Genomic DNA, 23,896 nt, shown 5'->3' on the forward strand with positions numbered 1-23,896 from the left:
AAAGAAAAAAGATTTTTCTTCAAATTTGTGACTTAAAACTGGAAGTTATGAGATAATAACAGATGCTATTATTATAAACAGACCCAGGAAAACCAGAAGCAGGTTTCTCTCTCAAATGCTTAGGTGTTTGGGGTGACTGGCACTAAGAATATACTACGAATAAAACAAAATGTCTAAATTCCCACTTGAGGAAGAATGGCGTACATTACCTTTGTAAGTCAATTTGTCTTTCTGCTGGTGCTGCCTTTTTGGCTAAATCTTGCAGTTTGGGTGCTTTGGCATTACCTGCTTCCAAACCCCCAGGGCTCTCCTGACCCACTGCAGCTCTCTTCCTTCCCTTGTTAATAGGTTTATTTAGATCATCATTTTTGGTTGCATTGCCCTGAGATTCAGACTTGGGTCGACGTCCTCTCCTGGGTTTGGAAGCGGCGGGCGGTCCCGATTCATCTACTTTCTCATCTGTTTTTTGTTGGATATTCTCTGCACCAGCTGCTGTTACTGTTCTTTTCTTTCCTCGGTCACTGCTGATGTTGCCCTGGGTAGCCTGATCAGAATTAATTTCCTAAAAAAGCACAAAACAATTCTATAAACACAAATTCCTTAAATATTAATGATCTCTATTAGAAAAGAGTGTTTTGAAAGTATTTTAAAGGAGTCTGGATTTGAGGGCTTCCAGTTAACTGCTTACATCACATTAGGAAAGTAAGCTCCTTGAGGAGAGTGACTGTGCCTGGTAGCTACCAGGGTGTACAGCATATATAATGTGCTCAATAAATGCTCATTAAAAATCAAAGGCTCATGCCTGTAATCACAGCACTTTGGGAGGCTAAAGCGGGAGGATCGCTGGAGCCCAGGAGTTCCAAACAATCCCTGAAAACATAGTGAGATCCCATCTCTACAAATAATTAAAAAAATTAGCCAGGCATGGTGGCATGTGCCTGTAGTCCCAGCTACTTGGGAGGCTGAGGTGGGAGGATTGCTTAAGCCTGGGAGGTTGAGGCTACAGTAAGCAGAGATTATGCCACTGGACTCCAGCCTGGGTGACAGAGGGAGATCTTATCTCAAAATAGTAATTGCAAGCCTGGCGCGGTGGCTCACGCCTTTAATCCCACTAATTTGGGAGGCCGAGACGGGTGGATCACCTGAGGTTGGGAGTTCAAGAGCAGCCTGACCAACATGGAGAAACCCTGTCTCTACTAAAAATACAAAATTAGCCAGGCGTGGTGGCCCATGCCTGTAATCCCAGCTACTCAGGAGGCTGAGGCATGAGAATAGCCGAGATTGCACCATTGCACTCCAGCCTGGGCAACAAGAGCAAAACTCTGTCTCGGGGGGGGGAAGAAATTGCAATAATAAAAATATAAAGCACAAATAGTACTTGAAAAATAAAATCTACTTGGTTTTGTTGTTATACTGCATCCTAATGAAAGGTTCTTTTTATTGATGGTATGTACTAAATCTGTCACTTTTTAAAAGAAGAGTATTTTCAGAATTCTATATGCTATTAATGTTTTGTCTATGAGTACATCTAAGTATAATAAACTTTGTAGTTCTGTAACGTGAAGTTCTTTAACTTTTCATCTCATCCCAGTTGCAATGAGCTGAGATCATGCCACTGCACTCCAGCCTGAGTTACAACTGTCTCAAACAAAACAAAACAAAACAAAACACAGAAATTGTAACTTTAACTGACATAATTCTAATTGATTAAAGAGAAACAGAGTAACACAATCATCAAAAAAAAATTAGATTAAATCTTTTTAATCAACTAATTTTCATTTTCCCCAGAAAATATTCCCAGAAAGACAAGGGAAAATAAATTACAAATCTTCCATGTTTCAAGAAAATTTAGTTCAAAGAAAATTCCCGGGAGTAACAATTTAAGTGAGAAAACCCACAAATCAGTGTTTTACTTTAGAGTTTCCTTTTTTTTTTTTTTTGAGACAGGATCTCGCTCTGGTTGTCCAGGCTGGAGTGCAGTGGTGCAATCTCAGCGCACTGCAGCTAAAGTCATTCTCCCGCCTCAGCCTCCTGAACAGCTGGGACTACAGGCAGATACCACCATGTTCAGCGAATTTTTCTATTTTTAGTAGAGATGGGGTTTCAACAAGTTGCCCAGGCTGTTCCCAAACCCCTGGACTCAAGCAATCCACCGGCCTCAGCCTCGCACAGTGTTGGGATTACAGGTGTGAGCTACCATGCCCAGCCTGGAGTCTACTTTAATGTTAAATCTCACTTTAGTGAACAGATAATCCATGAAAGGACAAGAGTAAAATGGCCTGCAAGAATTGAACTGTGAAAACAATACACAATGGATCAGAGAAGAAATATGCAAAGTCATCTTCGGGAATGATGGCCACTGCTGGACATAACAGAATGGATCAACAACACAACCAAGTATTAAAACCTGGAGTATGAACCACTTGTTCAACTGAATGTTTAATAGGTGTGGTGGTTCTTGGGCATAGATTGAGGAACAAAACAGGTGTGGTTCTTCATGCAGGTTAGTACGGTAGGTGACTGATTTTTAAAAAGGCAAATACTTAAGGACAAACCTGTGTGCTAACAGGTTAAAGAAGCTGAGTTAGATGAGACAAGGATAACAAGTTTAAAATGGGCAAAATATGAACAGACAATTTACAGAACAGCATATCCAAATGGTCAACAAACATACTGGCAGTCAGAGAAATGCAAATTAAAATAGCAGGGCATTAGATTTGATAAGTGGAGACAGAAAAAAATTCAAATGAACCGTAAAACATGTTATTGTTGGTATGTAGAGAATAAAGTACTCTCATACCCTGCTGCTAGAAATGTCAAGTGTTCCAATCTCTCATGAAACCAATATAGAAATATCTAAAAGCTCTAATGCATTTATCCTTTGACCCACTAATAATACTCTGAGAAACTCAGCTCACAGAAATAAATGCACCAGTAAGTGTGCTTGTGTGTGTGTGTGCGTGTGTGTATATATATATATATATATTTTTTTTTGCGATGGAGTTTTGCTCTTGTCGCCTAGGCTGGAGTGCAGTGGCACAATCTTGGCTCACTGCAACCTCCACCTCCCAGGTTCAAGCAATTCTCCTGCCTCAGCCTCCTGAGTAGCTGGGATTACAGGAGCCCACCACCATGCCCAGCTAATTTTTTGTATTTTTAGTAGAGACTGGGTTTCTCCATATTGGGCAGGATGGTCTCGATCTCCTGACCTTGTGATCTGCCCGCTTCAGCCTCCCAAAGTGCTCGGATTACAGTCGTGAACCCCTGCGCCCGGCTGCTTGTGTATATATTTTATTACTTTACACACAATAAGTTTATAAACAATATTTATTGCGATATCATAGTAGCAAAAAAGGGGAAAGTATACATGTATACAAATGTGAAAATAAGATTAAACTGTTGAAAAAGAAAAAAAAGGGCTGGGCACAGTGGCTCATGCCTGTAATCCCAGCACTTTGGGAGGCTGAGGGAGGCAGATCACCTGAGGTCAGGAGTTCGAGACCAGCCTGGCCAACATAGTGAAACCTTGTCGCTACTAAAAATACAAAAATTAGCCGGGTATGGTGGCGGGTGCCTATAATCCCAGCTACTCAGGGAGTCTGAGGCAGGAGAATCGCTTGAACCTGGGAGGTGGAGGCCACAGTGAGCTGAAATCACACCATTGCACTCCAGCCTCAACAGCAGAGTAAGACTCTGTCTCGGAAAAAAAAAAGTTGAAATAAGGGTTTGGAGCAACATAATATTACAGATCAAGCTGAAAGCAAGGTTTGGATGTAACAGAAATTAGAATTTAAATTTCCAATTTCAAAATTACATAGACTTTTAGGAAAAGGCCATAAAGGTAACAGATTGCTGGTTGTACTAGACAAACACTTAGGCCTTTGCAAATGTGCCACCCTTTAGTAAGCATTGTAAGTACATGATGTAACTCCATGTCTATGGCAATATGCATTTTTGTATGTAAGTTTAAGTCAAGACTGCTTAATTTTACACAAGGATCCCACAATATTCTAATCTATTGGTATCTGGATTCTAAGAGTTTTGATAATAAGAGGTAACAATGAATCCATTGACATGCTGTGTTTCTAACACCAAGCAGAAAGAGTTTAAGATAGCAAGAGGTTGATCTAAAAACGTAACCTCGGGCGGGCACGGTGGCTCACGGCTGTAATCCCAGCACTTTGGGAGGCCGAGGCGGGTGGATCACGAGGTCAGGAGTTCAACACCAGCCTGGTCAAGATGGTGAAACCACATCTCTACTAAAAATACAAAAATCAGCCAGGCACGGTGGCAGGTGCCTGTAATTCAGCTACTCGGGAGGCTGAGGCAGGAGAATGGTTTGAACCCAGGAGGCGGAGGTTGCAGTAAGCCGAGATCGCGCCACTGCACTTTAGCCTGGGCAACAGAGAAAGACTCCATCTCAAAAAGTATCCTCATGTAGCTGAGTTCAGAAAATGAGAGTTTGGATAGGAAAAGTTAAGCTACTGTGGTGTAACTGCATAATCCTAGTATATTTCATGTACCCAAGGGTAATACCTAAAATATTTGATGACTACCATAAGTATATGGTGAGTATATGGCGAGCAATGAAAAGATAAGCACTTCAAGAATATGATTCTGCGGGGGGCGGGGGGGGGGGGAGGAAATACTTAATAGTATCTTCAAGCCATTCTTACTGAGATAAATTACCAATTTCATTTAACAGTTGAGCCAGACGCGGTGGCTCATGCCTGTAATCCCAGCACTTTGGGAGGCCAAGGTGGGTGAATCACGAGGTCAGGAGTTCAAGACCAGCATGGCCAACATGGTGAAACCCCGTCTCTACTAAAAATACAAAAATTAGCTGGGCATGGTGGTGTGCGCCTGTAATCCCAGCTACTCAGGAGGCTGAGGCAGGAGAATCGCTTGAACCCAGGAGGCAGAGGTTGCAGTGAGCTGAGATTGTGCCACTGCACTCCAGCCTGGGCGACAGAGTGAGACTCCGTCTCAAAAAACAAAACAAAACAAAACAAAACAGAACAAAAAAAAACAACTGAAAGAAGACCAGAGAAGTCAAGCAACCTGCTCAAGTCAACACATAGCCAGTGAGTGGCAGAGCCAAGAGGCAAAAGTCAGATCTGTGTGATGCTCCTATCGATTATGCACCACTCCTCTCCTGCCAAAAAATTAAGAAATTGGGTTGGGCATGGTGAGATCCTGTTTCAAAACAAAACAAAACAAAATTGCACAGTATTGGTTTTTTTTCTTTTTTGAGACAGAGTCTCACTCTGTTGCCCAGGCTGGAGTGCAGTGGCACGAGCTTGGCTCACTGCAACCTCCGACTCCTGGGTTCAAGCAGTTCTCCTGTCTCAGCCTCCCGAGTAGCTGGGATTACAGACATGCACCAACACGCCTGGCTAATTTTTTGTATTTTTAGTAGAGACGGAGTTTCACCATGTTGGTCAAGCTGGTCTCGAACTCGCAACCTCAGGTGATCCACACGCCTCAGCCTCCCAAAGCGCTGGGATTACAGGCATGAGCCACCATGCCTGGCCTGGGCGGTATCGTTTAAAGATCAACAAAAAAGTCAAGCACGGCTCACGCCTGTAATCTCAGCACTTTGGGAGGCTGAGGAGGGTGGATCACCTGAGGTCAGGTGTTCAAGATCAGCCTGTAGCACAGTGGCGTGATCTCAGCTCACTGCCATCTCCACCTCTGAGGTTCAAGCAATTCTCCCACCTCAGCCTTCCGCGTAGCTGGGATTACAGGTGCACACCACCACGCCCAGCTAATTTTTGTATTTTTAGTAGAGACGAGGTTTCACCATGTTGGCCAGGCTGGTCTGGAACTCCTGACCTCAGGCGATCTGCCTGCCTTGGCCTCCCAACGTGTTGGGATCACAGGTGTGAGCCACTGCGCCGGGTCTTTTTTTTTTTTTTGAGACCGGGTCTCACCCTGTTGCCCAGGCTGGAGAGAGCAGTGAGTAGTGCAATCTCGGTTCACTGCAACCTCTGCCTCCCAGGTTCAAGCGATTCTAGTGCCTTAGCCTCCCGAGTAGCTGGGACTGCAGGCAAGTAATTTTTGCATTTTGTTAGCAGAGATAGGGTTTCACTTCAGGTGATCCACCAAGTCTCACTCTTGTCGCCCAGGCTGGAGTGCAATGACATGATGTTGGCTCACTGCAACCTTCACCTCGAGGGTTCAAGTGATTCTCCTGTCTCAACCTCCTGAGTAGCTGGGATTACAGGTGTGCACCACCATGCCCGGCTAATATTTTGTATTTTTAGTAGAGATGGGGTCTCTACTAAAGCCAGGCTGGTCTCGAACTCCTGACCACAAGTGATCCACCCATCTCTGCCTCCCAAAGTGCTAGGATTACAGGTGTAAGCTACTGCACCCAGCCAAGACGAACTTTTAAAAACACAGTAGAAACAAAGCAAAGGGCTGATCTCTGGTGGGAATCAACAAACTTTTGAAATATTTCAAAAACTCTCAATTCCTTTTTTGAGACAGAGTCTCACTCTGTCGTTCAGGCTGGAGTGCAATGGCACGATCTTGGCTCACTGCAACCTCCGCCTCCTGGGTTCAAGCAATTCTCCTGCCTCAGCCTCCTGAGTAGCTGAGATTACAGGCGCCTGCCACCACGCCCAGTTAATTTTTGTACTTTTATAGAGACGGGGTTTCGCCATGTTGGCCAGGCTGGTCTCAAACTACTGACCTTGTGATCCATCCGCCTCAGCCTCCCAAAGTGCTGGGATTACAGGCATGAGCCAACGCACCAGGCCTCAATTCCTATTCTTTAAAAGAGTTGAAATCGGTAGTATAGGAAAAGGATACCATTACGGGTGACCATACAATTTTTTTTTTTTTTTTTTTTTTTGGAGGCAGAGTCTCCCTCTGTCACCCAGGCTGGAGTGCAATGGCGTTATCTCAGCTCACTGCAACCTCCACCTCCGGGGCTCAAGCGATTTTCCTGCCTCAGCCTCCCGAGTAGCTGGGATTTCAGTGCCGACCACCACGCCCCAGTAATTTTTTTATTTTTAGTAGAGATGAGGTTTCACCATGTTGGCCAGGCTGGTCTTGAACTCCCCACCTCAGGTGATTCGTCTTCCTTGGCCTCCCGAAGTGTTGAGATTACAGGTGTAAGCCACTGTGCCCAGCCAGACCACATAAATTCTTATAAAGTGGGTGGAGGTAAGCAGAATCATTTTTGGAAAGTATAGCGGGGGTGGGGGGGTGGGGGGGTGGGGGGCAGGAAAGTGTGTGGTAATACACACAAGTTTAAAATGTAGCATGTGCATTGAAGTGTTGGCTGTAGATTTCCTACCCCTACGGAAAAACTGTAATAATCTCCATGGAAAAAATCCACTTGTTAAATTTTAAAATTTACCTTATTCTTTACTGGGTCAATATTCTTTACAGGTGTGACTGAAATAATCCTCACAGGGTTCTCTTCATTTTCACTAACTCCAGTTTCTGCTGCCTCTGAACTCTGTTCTCTGTTTAAGACAAATAAACCAAGACTTCATATTTCCATGAAGAGAAAGTTCACTCTCTCACCATACCAATAAAGAAAGGCTTAGGCTGGTTTCGAAATCTTGACAAATGAAACAACAACAGCAAGATTCGGATACTCTGTAGTTATAGACTATTGCTTTAAAAATATCATTTTCCATTTAGCTTTGATAAAGTGGTATCAATTTCCATTTTGCTTTAATAACATTAAGACAGAAATGACTGCCTAAGACTGCTTGACAAAAGGGTTAATCATCAAGAGACAAAATAACACAACCACTGTAAGCTTTATCTTTTGGGAATAGAAAATCCTAAAATAAAAATAAAACTACAGACCATAGTATAGTTGTCATTTCCACAGTGTTCTACAAAAAAGGGGGCTGTCAGAAGAGGCTATTTGGTAGGTATTTGAGGCCCCACTATTCTTTAAACCATGTTAACTGATTTCATATCTTGGGCTTCATTTTTGCTAAAAGTGGTTTAAAACATCATTGGTTGAGTTTATTCTTAAGATTTCATGTGTAAGAATAATATCTATAAAAACCACAATATTAAGTGTTCCTAAGAGTAGGGTCAGAAATGATAAAGGTTTGACGTGACGGATATCCTAATTACCCTGATTTGATCACTATACATGCTATGCATATACCAAAATATCACAAACACCCCATAAATATGAACAATTATTATGTATCAAAATAATTATGTTTATGAAAAAAATTGCAGGTAGAAATTCTTATGCAGTAGCTAATATACTGAATACTTAACATGTTAAAATAAACATGGAATATTTTTGTAAGTAGAAAATGTTAGAACAATGTAAACTTATCGTATTATATACATATATATATATATTTTTTAAAAGACAGGGTCTTAGGCCGAAATGAAATTATGTAATCACAGCTGATATAGCCTAGAACTCCTGGGCTCAAGTGATCTTCCTGCCTCCGCCTCCTGAGCTCCCAAGTAGCTCGGACTACAAGTGTATGCCCCCATGTTGCCTAGGCTGGTTTCGAACTCCTGGGCTCCAGTGATATCCTTCCTTGGCCTCCCAAAGTGCTGGGATTACAGGTGTGAGCCATCACACATGGCCTTTTCTTTTTTTTAAGAGACAGGGTCTTGCTTTGTCACCCAGGCTGGAGTGTAGTGGAGACATCATAGCTCACTTTAGACTTGAACTTCTGGCCTCAAGCGATAATCCTGCCTTGGCCTACTAAAGTGCTGGGATCACAGCCGTAAGGCACTACACCCAGCCCTCCTATACTAATTTGAGTTAAAAATTAAAAAGCATTTCAAATTTATTTAAAAGTTAATGTTTTCATAGTTTTCCTAAGGGTTGAATTTTCTTATGTATAAAAAATAAATATTTTGGGCCAGGCGTGATGGTTCATGACTGTAATCCCAGCACTTTGGGAGTCCAAGGTGGGCAGAGACTAGCTTGGCAATCATGGTGACACCCTGTCTCTACTAAAAATACAGAAATTAGCTGGGAGTGGTGGTGTGTGCCTGTAAGCTCAGGAAGCTGAGGTGCGAGAATCACTTGAAACCGGGAGGTGGAGGTTGCCATGAGTTGACATCCCATCACTGCACTCCAGCCTGAGTGACGGACAGAGACACTCTGTCTCAAAAATATTAAAAATAAGTATTTTGATATAAATTGGTTGTATTATTAATTCTTAAATTATTTTGTTAACTTTTCTATACACTTAGAATGCTATATATTAATAGTTTCAAAGTGTGCAGTACATTCTTGATTTCCTCATTGAAAATACTAAAATGTGCCCAGGTGCAGTGGTTTGCGCCTGTAATCCCAGCACTTTGGGAGGCTGAAGCGGGTGGATCAGTTGAGCCCAGGAGATCGAGCCCGACCTGGGGAAGATGATGAAACTCCATCTTTACGAAAAGTACAAAAGAAAATTGGCTGGGGGTTGGTGGTGCATGCCTGTAGTCCCAGCTACTTGGGATGCTGAAGCGAGAAGATACCTAGAGCCCACGAGTCTGAGGCTGCGGTGAGCTATGATCCTGCCACTGCCCTCCAGCCTAAGCACCAAAGTGAGACCCTGTCCCTTAAAAAAAAAAAAAATTACATAAAATTAAGGGAAAAAAAAAAAAATACTGGCTGGGTGCGGTGGCTCAAGCCTGTAATCCCAACACTTTGGGAGGCTGAGGCAGGTGGATCACCTCAGGTCAGGAGTTCGACACCAGCCTAGCCAACATGGTGAAACCCTGTCTCTACTAAAAATAAAAAATTAGCCGGGTGTGGTGGCAGGCGCCTGTAATTCCAGCTACTGAGGAGGCTGAGGCAGAATTGCGTGAGGCCGGGAGGCGGAGGTTGCAGTGAACCAAGATCGCGCCATTGCACTCTAGCCTGGGCGGGGACAAGAGTGAGACGTCGTCTCAAAAAAAAAAAAAAAAAAAAAAAGAAAGAAAGAAAAGAAAATACTAAAATTCATCAATATTATTTTGTACCAGAACGCCGCTAATGACAGAAGACCATTTTATGAGACAGCATTTTAGGAATAAAAGATAAACCAAGTAGTGAGTGCTAGTAACAAAATAATTGGAGAGAAAAGTTGCCTTGATCGATTTCCGGTTGAAGGGTTCAGCTCTGAATTTACATTAATATTGCTTCCAGTCTCAGTGCCAGTGCTTCTAACATAGGGTTTCCTTCCCGTTGCTGATAAAGGCTTATTTACTGCACCTAGTACTCCAGCAGGCTTTGGCTAAAAACAAAAACAAAAAACCCCCCAAAAAAACACACACGTTTATACCTTACCATGTATACATGTAAATTTAGACACAAGTAAGAGATATTGTTAAGTGCTAATTAGTTAAATTTACCAGAAATGTTCATTCTGGGCCAGGCATAGTGGCTCCTGACTGCAAATCCCAGCACTTTGGGAGGTGGATCACTTGAGGCCAGGAGTTCAAGACCAGTCTGGCCAACAGAGTGAAATCCAACCTCTACCAAAAATACAAAAGCCAGGTGTGGTGGTATAAGCCGGTAGTCCCATCTACTCGGTAGATTGAGGCATGAGAATTGCCTGAACCCAGAAGGTGAAGGTTGCAGTGAGCTGAGATCGCACCACTGTACTCCAGCCTGGGCGACAAAATGAGACTGTCTCAAGAAAAAAAAAAAAGTTCATTCTGTAAAATAGTGTTTGGTTGCCTTAATACAATCAAAAGTCATAAGCATATCTCTACTGAATAATAACTAGCTAATATTAATTTATCCTTTACTATTCAATCAAAATACAAAGTTCCCCTAAAATACAGCAAAATACATAATAAACGCTCCTATAAACAAACTATCGGATATATATATATATAGTAATAGTTTAGGAACTGTTTACAAAAAACTAAATTTCATTTTGCTGTTTTAGGTGTCACCATATTACTTACATAGAACATGAATTGTCTAATTCATTAGTAGTATAAAATTACTTCTTTTATCTTATATACCTAAGTTGGTTATAGCATTTCCCAGGAAAGTCTTCTTTGTGAATTGTAAATAAACTGTGCTTAACATTACTGATGAGAACACACAGTGGCAATTCAGAGGAGTGGTTGCTGGCAGAAAAATTCTAAAAGCATGGCTGCTTTACATGCTTTAAATCCATAATGTGATCCCTAAGAATCAGGAACTATACAATCTAGTGGTCATTTAAAGGTATTTCCAGGAATAGCAGAAGCAAGATACACATGAAACAAAGATCTCAAAATTATTAAGTACATAATACCTTTCCTGTTAACAGAAGTACTCTTGTCTCTTCTGAAATATAACTCTTATCGTTACAGAAGTCCTATAAAAAAAAAAAAAAAGAAAAAGAAAAAAGAAACATCAATCAAAGGGAACATAAGTATTTTAATTATCTCAATAAGGCTTTTTAGGTATTGTGCCTTGCAATAATAAATACATTCGTGCTAACACATATACCAATTCATCAAACAATCAAAACATTTAATGAGCCATACCATAAGTCTAGCTTTAAATTAAACTGATGGCACGCAGACTTAGGCAAATGTCAAAGATAAGTTTCCTAAATCACACGGTAAATAAAGCACACCCATGTTTTCATATGGTTCAATGCAGTTTATTCATTAAATTTATTCACTGAATTCCACCACATCATAAACTCAGGCCGGGTGTGGTGACTCACGCCTGTGAGCCTCATCCCAGCACTCTGGGAGGCCAAAGTGGGTGGATCACCTGAGGTCAGGAGTTCGAGACCCGCCTGGCCAACATGGTGAAACCCTGTCTCTACAAAAAATACAAAATTAGCTGGGCCGGGTGGCACGCGCCTGTAATGCCAGCTACTCAGGAGGTTGAGGCAGGAGAATCGCTTGAACTCGGGAGGCAGAGGTTGAGGTAAGCCGAGATCGTGCCATTGTACTCCAGCCTGGGTGACAAGAGTGAAACTCCATCTCAAAAAACAAACAAAAACAAAAAAAAACACAAAAAACTGTTTCTTAGAACCTTAAGTAGACCAACTGTCAAAATACAATTAAGTGAATTATGTTCTTTGACAGCTGTGATATTAACAATACACGATTTAAACCAAATGTGCAAAATGATAGCACTTCGAGAGTTGTATCTATATAAAAATTAGGAGTTCAAACTTGATCTCTTGATGCCTTTTCCTGCTTAATATCTGAAAATGGTAAACAAAGCACAATGTTGTGTCAGTGAAGCAAAACTAGCTACTAAACTCAAGAAATATAATTAAGTTTTAAATAATCCCATTAAAAAATATTTTTTATTGTATTAAATTTACCTTCACAGAAGTAGGAAAGAACAAAGTGTGCCTGTGAGGAAATCACAGTTTTGTCATGTGTGCTAGGCAAAGCTGTATCATTTCTTTTGCACAAAGTCTTCTATGCAGCTAAAATAAACATCAAGAAACCTGTGTACCAAAGTTCATTCACTTCATTCATAAAGATATACTATAGCTTCACTAGGTTCACTAACTTCACAAACCTAGTGTTCTAGGGTTTATGAATTTATAACACATTAAAAGCAACATGTTACATAAATAACGAACGTTGCATACTGAAAATAGAAAAACCTAAGTTATTATTAAGAAGACTAAAACACTGTAACACTGAAGGTATCAGAAGAAAAAAAAAACCAAAAATTGTTATCTATGAGTCCAGATAAGGTGTAGTGACAAGTAGGAATTTAATTCTTGATGATGGTATCACCACTGTTACGAAGATTCTATTTGGTACTATTCTATTCATGATGGTCCTGGGTCAGCAACAGGATTAATTTTAATTCAACAGCTCACTTAAGAATATTTTATAGGCTGGGCATGGTGGCTCATGCCTGTAATCCCAGCACTTTGGGATGCTGGAGGTGGATTGATCACTTGAGCCCAGGAGTTTGAGGCCTGGCCAACATGATGAAACCACCTGTCTACAAAAAAGTTAAAAAATTAGCCAGGCATGGTAACACATGCCTGTAGTCACAGCTACTCGAGAGGCTGAGGTAGGAGAACTGAGCCAGGGAGTTGGAGGCTGCAGTGGGCCAAGATCAAGCCACTGCACTCCAGCCTGGGTGATGGAGACTCAAAAAAAAAAATTTATACAGATCAGTGGATTCAATTAGATAGCATACTTTTGCAAATTCTCATTATTTCTATCAAAAGCAAGGCACAGTTAAGTGTTCAATACTAAATCAGTAATAAAAATCAGATTACATTTTAGCAAACTTTTAGTAATGTATGGCATTCAAAGTAGGAAGCTCCATTTATTTCTTGGAATGCGCATTTGGAGAATTCTCTAAGCTAGGGGTCTCCAACCCACGAGCTGCAGACTGGTATGGGTTATGGGTCATGGGTCTGCGGCCTGTTAGGAACTGGGATACACAGCAGGCAGTGAGTGGCTGGCGAGCAAGCATTACCACCTGAGCTCTGCCTCCTGTCGGATCAGCGGCAGCATGAGATTCTCACAGAAGCACAAACCCTATGGCGAACTATGCCTGCGAGGGATCTAGGTTGTGTGCTCCTTATGAGAATCTAACTAATAATGCCTGATGACCTGAGGTGAAACAGTTTCATCCTGAAACCATCTCCCCACCTCAATTTCTCTGTGGAAAAATTGTCTTCCACGAAACTGGTCCCAGGTGTCAAAAAGGTTGGGAACCACTGCTCTAAGGGGATCATTACTGAGGCATATATATACATTTATAGGAGAAAGTGAAACAAGTTTAAAACACCACCTAACAGCAGGAAATAAATAAAAGCTTTTAAAAATCCAAATTAGCTGGAAAAACTTACAGAGCCTGGGTTAGCTGAAAAATTTACTTACATGGGAAACAATTTGCTGAAATGAAAGCAGAATAGATGCGCACTGTATATTAATTAATAACAACATTCATTGAACGGTTTTATGTGATAAACTCTTCATATACACCTAGATATTAGTAATTGTCCATATGTATTATTAACATCTGCATTATAAAGATGAAGAAATTGAGGCTTAGGGGAGGGTACTTGTCCCTCCTTACACTGTGACAAATATTTAAAATTTTTCTTATCTGCGAAAATACTAACCATGTTTCAATAAAATGAGATTAAAATAATTTTAAAAATCTGAAAACTCTTTCTAATACTAGAAATTCCTAGAATAAACATAAGATCAACAATATGTGTAGTCTTCTGTTCAAGTCAGAATAATGTTCAGGGCTGTGTAAGACAATCTCCCACTCTTTGATAAACCCAGATTTTTTTTTATTCTGTAGTCAAGACAATTCAACATTTGCCACAATGGTTGACGGTAATTGAAATTGAAATCAGTTTAGTGTGGTAGGAAAAACGAAAGGAAGAAAATTACCTTTTCAGGTTGTGTAAAAAATTTCATTGGGAGGACTGGGTCCTTTGGTGAATCTGCATTGCACAAAGCACTTTTACTATTTATAACACAGAGAGCCACATCACATACTGTATACAGTTTCTAGGGAGGAAAACGAATCATATATAACTTTTAGTATTGCAAAATAATCATAATTACCAATTCCACTAAATGTATAAATTAGAGTTAAAAAAAGGATACTGTGGTTGTTATTTATTCCTTGAACATTCCATATTTCTGTTCAGCATTGTTTATGCAGCCTTCTGATAAATAAAAATCCCTCTATATGAATTTAACATGGATGCCATTATGCATGGAAAATAACAAACGAATGAACCAACCCAAAGAAAGCACACAAAAAGAATAAGCATTTGTCTGTAACTCTTACTGTAAGTTTGTAATATAGCATAGTTGTACATTTTATTCTTATCCTCTTGCTCTAAGGTTATAATGTCTTTTCAGAGTACTAAAGATTCTTGAAATAAAATTCACTTGTAATGAAGTGCAATAAAAACTGACTACACATTTACTTTTGTAAATATTCTAAAATTTAAATTATTACTTATGGCCAAAAAAAAAAAAAAACAAGTGGGACAATATATTTTTCTATTACATCTTAACACCCACTGGCCTAACACTCATCTTACTTCATTTGTCTTGGATTCATCTGGAGACTGGGCATCTCTGGTTAACTTGATGTTCTCTGCCATCTTCTTCATAAAGGCATGGCTATTGTTTTCATTCTTTGTCATTAAAACTTCAAGCATGAACCATAGGCACCTAAATGTAAACATATTAAAGAGACTAGATGTAGATAGATGCTTTAGCTTAAAGCAATAAATATGTTAGCTGGGAATTTCTGTTGTCTGAATAAAATAAAATGATCAACCTTAATGACTAATACATGTTATTATCCTAATAATAATATTCTATTCAAATGGAAAATTAAAGCATAAAATAACATATAAAGAATGAAAACATAGCTTAATATGAGAAAGTCTGACAGTTTCATAAGGCATATAAAGATTCACCCTAGCTGGATATGGCGGCTCACGCCTACAACCTCAGCACTTTGGGTGGCTGAGGTGGGTAGATTGCTTGAACCCAGAAATTCGAGGCCAGGCGTGGTGGCTCATGCCTGTAATCCCAGCACTTTGGGAGGCTGAGGTGGGCGGATCAAGAGGTCAGGAGATCGAGACCATCCTGGCTAACACGGTGAAACCCCGTCTCTACTAAAAATACAAAAATTAGCTGGGCGTGGTGGCAGGCACCTGTAGTCCCAGCTACTCGGGAGGCTGAGGCAGGAGAATGGCGTGAACCCGGGAGGCAGAGCTTACGGTGAGCTGAGACTGCGCCACTGCACTCCAACCTGGGTGACAGAGCGAGACTCTGTCTCAAAAAAATAAATAAATAAATAAATAAATTCGAAACTAGCCTCGTGAGACCCCATCTCTACAAAAAAATACAAAATTTAGCTGGGCATGGTAGTGGGCACCTGTAGTCCTAGCTACTTGTGGGGCTGAGGTGGGAGGATCGCTTGTGGTTGCAGTGAGCCATGATCACACCACTGCACTCCAGCCTGGGCAAAAAAGTGACTCCCTCTCAAAAGAAAACACAGATTCACCCTATAGGTAAGTTTAGATAATCTGATACAACACCCAGCAATAATGAGCAAATCAACACACAGCAGTCTTGGAATTTTGATTATTTGTAAGCTATGCAGAAGTTCTACAATTGGTATGCAGTTCTGCCAAGAAACAAGTCTAAGTTGCATGTATTATGAGGCTGATGTGTGTGGTACCCAGCCACTCAATTAAGGAGTCACAATCTCAAACCACTTTTGTTATTCCACACTTGTCACTGTATATTCATTTAACACATTGTGTCTAAAGGGAACATTTGAATTTCTAAGTAAAAGTGAACCCCAAATCAGGCTGAACATTAGAATTGTTTGGATAACTTAAATAGACAAATCTGGAAATGGGGCCTGTTTTTACAAAGATCCCAGGATTTTCAGGCAGTGACACGACTACTGCATTCCTGCATCAACAGGGGAGAAACTATTTGATGATACTCTGTAAAAGCTTCTTTTCCTACATTCCACATAATTGTTTTAAGAGACTATTGTAGCATGCATTAGTTTTTTAGCTTAACAGCTTAAATGATAGTTGGTTGTTTCAATAATATTTATTAACTTTGGCAAAGAGTTGTCAACTCTACTTAGATATTGGATAGCTGCTAGAATCCTGATCAAAGAAAGGAACAGAATAATGAATAATAACAAATATAATAAAAATTAGCAAATATTTAATGAGTGCTTACTATCTACTAGGCATTAGGCTAAGCACTTTACCTTCATATAATCCTCATAACTCTATAAAGAATAAGAAAAATCATCACCATTATATATAGAATCTATTTTTTTTTTTTTGTGGTCTGTCTTTTGAGACAGGGTCTTGCTTGCCTCTCAGGCTGGAATGCAGTGGCATGATCACAGCCCCGGCAGCCATGGTGTCCTGGGCTCACACTATCCTCCTACCTCAGCTTCCTGAGTAGCTGGGACTATAGGCATGAGGCACCACATCTGGCTAATTTTTATAGAGCTGGGGTTTCGCCAGGTTGCTGACTGGTCTTGAACTCCCAGGCTCAAGCAATCTACCTGCCTTGGCCTCACAAAGTGCTAGGACTGCAGGCGTAAGCTACCACGCCTGGCTATCTAAATATTTTTTTGAGGCATTAAGTAACCTGTTTAGGGTCACAGAGATAAAAAGATGGAGCTAGGATTAGAACCAGGTCTGCTTTTATACTTTTAACAAAAATACACAAAATAAATATAATAAACATTATCTGAGCAACTATATACTAGACAAAGGTGACAACACTGAACACATCGGTTCTACAGATTTGAGGATTCTATTTGTTTATATAAACACTGAAATCATTTCCTTAATTCTTGGGTCAGAATTCTGTTGAGTCTCTATTAACTTGAAGATCTGTTTGATCCCTTTCCACAGAAGTATAGGGTCAGGATTACTCTCAGTTTTAGGGGATAAGGTGAGGAAGCATTCCTATGCAGGGTTTCTTTAAAAAGTTGTAACAAAAAAATCTTGCAATAAGGTTTTAAACATTAGTATATATATAAAATACTTGAATGTACATCAACGTAATAGAGAATTTATTCCTTGAAGTAACTGAAAAAAAGTATGATTGTCTTGTGATAAGAATGCCAATTCCACCTTAATTTTATGCAAATATGCTGAGACTAATGTGCTATCTAACATGAATCAATTGACTCAATAAATTTTAGTACTTGGAAGTTGTTCAATATAATGTTATGTTTAAAACACGATACAAAACAATACATATATGTATTATAAAACAATATATAATAGATATTAAAATGGCATTTCTTGAAATTAGCATATGTTGAAATCCCTGGGGCCATGTCTCATTTCTGCATCCTCAATACTGCCCAAGAAATGTAATCATTAATGTTTACCCATCCTACGAAGTACACAGATTCCCATGATCCTCTGCTTCTTCTTGCCTTATCCAAGGGAGCTAATTCCTCTCCATCTCACATCTTTTCACTGAGCTCTCTGGAATATACTTTCCCCCCAAAAAGAAACTTCAATGAATGCTCACTTCACCTTTTTGCCGTAACTGAAACCATACCCCCACCCCAAGAATGCTTGCCTTGCATTCCCCTAAAGTTGTAACTGCGCATTCTATTAGATGATGCATACTTAGGGTCAGAGAGTGGGTTCAGCTTCTATCATCCCCAAAGCTAATTCCAGTTATTCTTCCAGGTTTATGTGCAATTACTTTTAGGAGGCTTGTGCCATTTAGCTGCTTCTACCATCCTCTCCTTGTCAACGTTATCTATCAGCTTCCCTATGTTCCTTGTGTTGATTTAGTTTCTGGCTGACATTTTTCCTTGACTCCATCTTTAAGTCCTGCCAATTTTCTGGGCAACCTATTCAACACGATTTCCTAATTCCTTGGCTGTTCCAATCCTGGTAAATTTTATCTTTGCCTAAGACATTTCACTGCCTCAGACATTCCTAGACTTTGTTAATCTTTAGAAATTGTTCGCCTGTGAAATTATATTCACTGCAGCCTACCTCCTGGGCTCAAGCAACGCTCCTGCCTCAGCAGGGACTGAGTAGTTGGGACTACAGGCACACGTTACAACACCAAGCCAATTCAAAAAAATTATTTGTAGAGATAAGGTCCTGCTATGTTGCTCAGGCTGGTCCTGAAATCCTGGACTCAAATAATCCTCTTGTCTTGGCCTCTCAACATTTTAATCACTTTTTTGAAAACAGTATCAACTCTCTTAACAATTTTCCTTCTGGTACACTTGCTTTGAAAAACTCAAGAACAATCCAAATCTTTGGCTTCTTGACAGCTATATTTAGAATTGTTTAATGCTACAGAAAAACTATGTAGCTGAGAAGCTTGATATAATTATAAATCTAAAATTTTTAGCTTGGTACTTTATACTAGCCAGCTATCCTATGTGTTACCAGGATTTTTAGCTACTTCTTCACAGCAGCTGTTTCCAATCTTTACTCTACTCGTATCTATTTCTGTCACCCTCACCTACCAGCAGACTCTGCTCCTATATCATTTAGAAACCTAAGTCATTAGATGAGACTTCCTCAACTACTTAACAGCAGTCCTGGAAAATTATTTTTATTTCCTGGCCTTCCCTTTATCTATCTTTAAGATCCCACCACCCCACAAATTCTTCTTTTTGAAGACCTCACCTCAATTTATTACCATTGTTTCTTTTACCTATAACCACACTTTTTCCCCTGGCTCCTTAAATACTTCCTATTGCCTTCTTCCTCCCCAATTCATAGCCAATTTTTAAAAAAGATTTGTCTAAACAATATGTATTCCTTATCTTTTGGCAATTTGGCTTTCACCTGCATTCTTTACTGCAGCTGCCCCTGCCAAGGTTATCAGTGAGTGCTTTGTTGCTAAACACATTTTAAACAATTTTTCCAACCAGTAAGCAAATAAACACAGTTTGTTGTTAAATTCAAAGGACACTTATTAGCTGTGTGACTTTAACCTTGCTGATATCTTCATTTGTAAAATGGGAACAACAGGATGGGCGCGGTGGCTCACGCCTGTAATCCCAGCACTTCGGAAGGTTGGAAGTGGGTGGATCACCTGAGGCCAGGAGTTTGAGACCAACCTGGCCAACATGGCGAAACTCCACCTCTTAAAAAAAATACAAAAATTAGCCGGGCATGGTGGTGCATGCCTGTAGTCCCAGCTACTCGGGATGCTAAGGCAGAAGAATCGCTTGAACCTGGGAGGCAGAGGTTGCAATGAGCCAAGATCACACCACTGCACTCCAACCTGGGCGACAGAACAAGACTCCATCTCAAAACGTAAACAAAAACAAAAATAAAATGGGAACAACAGTAATTATCCCATTGTTCTGAAGAACAAATGAGGTAATATTTCCAGTACGCATAACATATAATAAAAAACCAATGAATGTTAGCTGGTTCCTGATCATTTTTCCAAACTGCTGTTCCTTTGACCTCCAATATTCTTCTTCTAGGTCGTTTTCTGATTCTCTGTTCTTTCCAGTAGTGATATGTCTGAAGTCTACACTATTAGAAGTTCTGCTCTACAGATTATTTTTTTCTTCCTCCTCTTTTTAACTTCTGACTCTGTCCAAGTGTGAGTTATGTGCCTATTCTAGGTACTCCCACAATAGCAGAGCATATATCACGTATCATATTGTAACCACCTCTTTATCTTTCTTCATCTTCCATTAGATTGTAAACCTTATGGGAATATATATGATATTCATATTACATAACCTCACAACCCAAGAACCTAGTGTACCTGGCACATTGAAAGTACTCTAGAAATATTTGTTAAGGAAATATGAACATATGAAGAAGAAAAAGTGTTGAAAGATACAGACCAAATTGTTAACAGCAATGAAGGGCTTTTAGGGGGTATAATTATGAATATTTATTTTCTTCTTAATGAATTCATTTTCAATTTTTTCTTACTGAATATCAATAAAGGAGAAAGGTAATTATTAAACATTAAAGGCTATATTTAAGTAAGATTTTTCAAATTCAAATACATTATTACTGATGTCAGAAAAATGGCAGAGTAAGAAATTTCAGATATCAATTGCAACAACAAAACAACTACTAAAAGCTGGAAAAAAACAATCATAATCACCTGTGCAGAACTCTGGAACCTCATGGGACCCAGCAACCAGGGGGTAAACACCTGGTTTGATGGAGAGAGAAGGGATGAACCTCAACAGTGAAGGGAATCTATGTGAGGGTCACAGGCTGACCATAAAGATAACAGAACTATAACTTCAAGGTCTACACAAAACAAGGAATACAGACTTTGTGAAAGTAGTTTGGAAAAGTCAGAATGGTGGACTGCGCCCTACAAGAACCAAAAGCAATCTAGAAAGAGAGGAAGAACCAGATTTTTAGAGTTATCACATTATAGTACTTAAAATGTCCAATTCCTAACAAAAAACTACAAATCACATAAAGAATCAGGCAAATATGACTAATTCACAGGGGAGAAGAAAGAATTAGGAATTAACCCTGAGGAGGCCCAGATTTTAGAGTTACTAGTCAAAGACATTAAATCAACTGTCTTAAATATGCTCAATGAGATAAAAGAAATAAAGATAATCATATGTATGAACACGTAGAGAATACTGATAAAGAGGCAGAAATAATTAAAAGGAACCAAGTAGGAATTCCAGGACAGAAAAGTGTAACAGCTGAAATTAAAAATTCACTCTAGAAGGATTCAATGGCCGACTACAGCAGGCAGAAAAAAGATTCAGTAAACCTGTAGATAAGGCAATTGAAATACTCAGTCTGAACAGAAAGCAAAGAGAATGAAGAAAAACAGAATCTAACAAACCTGCAAGAAACAATCAGAAATACTAACATTAGACATCATGGAATTCCCAAACAGAAAGACAGAAAGTGGCAGAAAAAATATTTGATGAAATAATGGTCAAAAACTTGCAAATTTTATGAAAGATGTGAATTTATACATCCAAGAAACTCAGTGATCTCCAAGCAGGATGAAATCTGAAACCCACACTGAGACACATTAGGGTCAAATGGTTGAACATTTGATAAAGAGATAAAGGATAAAGGTCTCTTGAAAGCAGCCATGAAGAAGTGACTCATGTTAAAGGATCCTCAATAAGAATAACAGCTGATTTCTCATCAGAAATCATAATGGCCAAGAGGCAGTGGGATGACATCTTCAAGTTCTAAAAAAACAAAAAACAAGAAAACCCCAACAACTTGTCAACCAAGAATCTTATATTCTATATAACATTTGTCTTTGTCCAAGAATAAAGACAAAATCAAAACATTTTCCAAATTAACAAGAGCAAAGGGAATTTGTCATTAGTAGACCTGTCTTATGAGAAATGCTAAAGTGAGTCCATCAGGCTGAAATGAAAGAACACTAGATAGTAATTTAAAGCCATAAGAAGAAATAAGTAAATCTGGTAAAAGTAACCATACAGGTACATTTAGAAGACAGTATTATTGTACTTTGGCTCATAACTCACTTCTTTCATATATGATTTAAAAGGAAAATGTGGCTGGGTGCGGTGGCTCATGCCTGTAATCCCAGAACTTTGGGAGGTCAAGGTGGGTGGATCACCTGAGGTCAGGAGTTCAAGACCAGCCTGGCCAACATGGTGAAACTTCGTCTCTACTAAAAATACAAAAATTAGCCGGGCGTGGTGGCGGGCACCTGTAATCTCAGCTACTCGGGAGGCTGAGGCAGGAGAATTGCTCGAACCTGGCAGGTGGAGGTTGCAATGAACCGAGATCACGCCACTGCACTCCAGCCTGGGCAACAGAGTGAGTGTCTCAAATAAATACAAAAATAAATAAATAAATAAAAGGAAAATGCATAAAACAGTAACTGTAAATCTAAGTAAATGGGAATATAGCCTATAAAGATGTGATTCGTGATAATAAAAAATACAGGGAGGGAAAATACAGATGTAGAGGAGCAAAGTGTCCATATGCTATTGAAATAAATTTGCTATTATTCAAACTAGGTTGTTAGAAGTCTGAGATGTCAGCTGTGATCTAAAACCTAATGAAATAGCTAAAAATGGCCAGGCACAGTGGCTCATGCCTGTAATCTCAGCACTTTGGGAAGTCGAGGCAGGTGGATCAAGAGGTCAGGAGATTGAGACCATCCTGGCTAACACGGTGAAACCCTGTCTCTACTAAAAATAGAAAAAATTAGCTGGGCGTGGTGGCAGGCGCCTGTAGTCCCAGCTACTCGGGAGGCTGAGGCAGGAGAATGGTGTGAACCCGGGAGGTGGAGCTTGCAGTGAGCTGAGATCGCGCCACTGCACTCCAGCCTGGGGGACAGAGTGAGACTCCGTCTCAACAAAAAAAAAAAAAGAAAGAAAAAAAGAAAGAAATAGCTAAAAATATTTACAAATGAGAAGTCAGAAGGTTCACCACAAAAAAGCCAACTAAATACAAGAGAAAGAGGCAAAATTGGAGGAATTCAACAAAAAACAAATAAGACATGCAGAAAATATACAGCTATTTCGCAAAACTAACTCCTTCCTTTTCAGTCATTACTTTTTTCTTTTATTTTTTTATTTTATTATTATACTTTCAGTAATTACTTTTAATGTAAAAGGATGTAAAAGATATTTCATGTAACAGTAACCATAAGAGAGATAAGTGGCTATTTTATTATTAGATAAAACAGATTTAAACTCAAAAAGGTAAGAAGAGACCACAAGGACTATAGTGATAAAAGGTCAATACAGCAAGAAAATGTGACTGTAATAAATATACACAAAACAAACAAGAAAGTCCCCAAATCTATGAAGCAAAAAATGGACAGAATTGAAGGGAGAAATAGTGAGTGCCTTAATAAGAACTGGAGACACCAATAACCCATTTTCTTTTTTTTTTTAATTTTAAAAAATAGAGACAGTCTCACTATGCTGCCAGGCTGGTCTCAAATTCTTTGGCCCAAGCAATTCTCCCGCCCTGGCCTCCCAAAATTGCTGAGATTACAGGTGTGAGCCACCACGCCTGGCCAAGAATAGAATGTTTAGAAATAAATTTAACCAAGGAAGACAAAGACCTATACCCAGAAAACTACAGAATAGTGCTGGAAAAATAAATAAATAAATACATAATTAAAATAAAAAATTAAAGGCCTAAATAAATGCAAAGACATCCTGTGCTAATAGATTAGAAGACTTAATACTGGTAAGATAACAATATCACCCAAGGCAATACACAGATTCAATGCCATTCCTATTAAAAGTACAATGGAATTTTTTAGAAATATAGATAAATGCAACCTAAAATTCACAGGAAATATCAAAAGCCAAAACAATCTTGAAAAAAGAACAGAAATCAGACTTCTCAATTCTGAAACTTATTATAAAGTTACAGTAATGACAGAGTTACATGGCATAAGGCCAGGCATACAGACAAATTAAATAGGATTGAGAGCCCAGAAG

At 39.5% G+C, this 23,896-nt stretch overlaps 1 protein-coding gene across 2 annotated transcripts in view; it reads right to left on the minus strand.

The window, feature by feature from the left end:
* Nucleotides 1-23,896, minus strand: part of PDS5A (PDS5 cohesin associated factor A) — a 159,414-nt gene that overhangs the window by 14,754 nt on the left and 120,764 nt on the right. Inside the window, exons 26-31 of one of the 2 annotated variants that reach the window (XM_002814687.5) lie at nt 14,994-15,126; nt 14,329-14,448; nt 11,235-11,297; nt 10,072-10,217; nt 7,370-7,478; nt 210-562 (exon numbers count right to left, since the gene is read on the minus strand). In XM_002814687.5, coding sequence (XP_002814733.3) covers nt 210-562; nt 7,370-7,478; nt 10,072-10,217; nt 11,235-11,297; nt 14,329-14,448; nt 14,994-15,126 — 924 coding nt within the window. Of the gene's footprint in view, nt 1-205; nt 563-7,369; nt 7,479-10,071; nt 10,218-11,234; nt 11,298-14,328; nt 14,449-14,993; nt 15,127-23,896 lie in introns of those variants that run through there. The other variant, XM_054553455.2, reaches the window with a different exon arrangement.

This window comes from Pongo abelii, chromosome 3 (genome assembly GCF_028885655.2).
Source record: "Pongo abelii isolate AG06213 chromosome 3, NHGRI_mPonAbe1-v2.0_pri, whole genome shotgun sequence".
In the NCBI taxonomy this organism is placed as follows: domain Eukaryota; kingdom Metazoa; phylum Chordata; class Mammalia; order Primates; family Hominidae; genus Pongo; species Pongo abelii.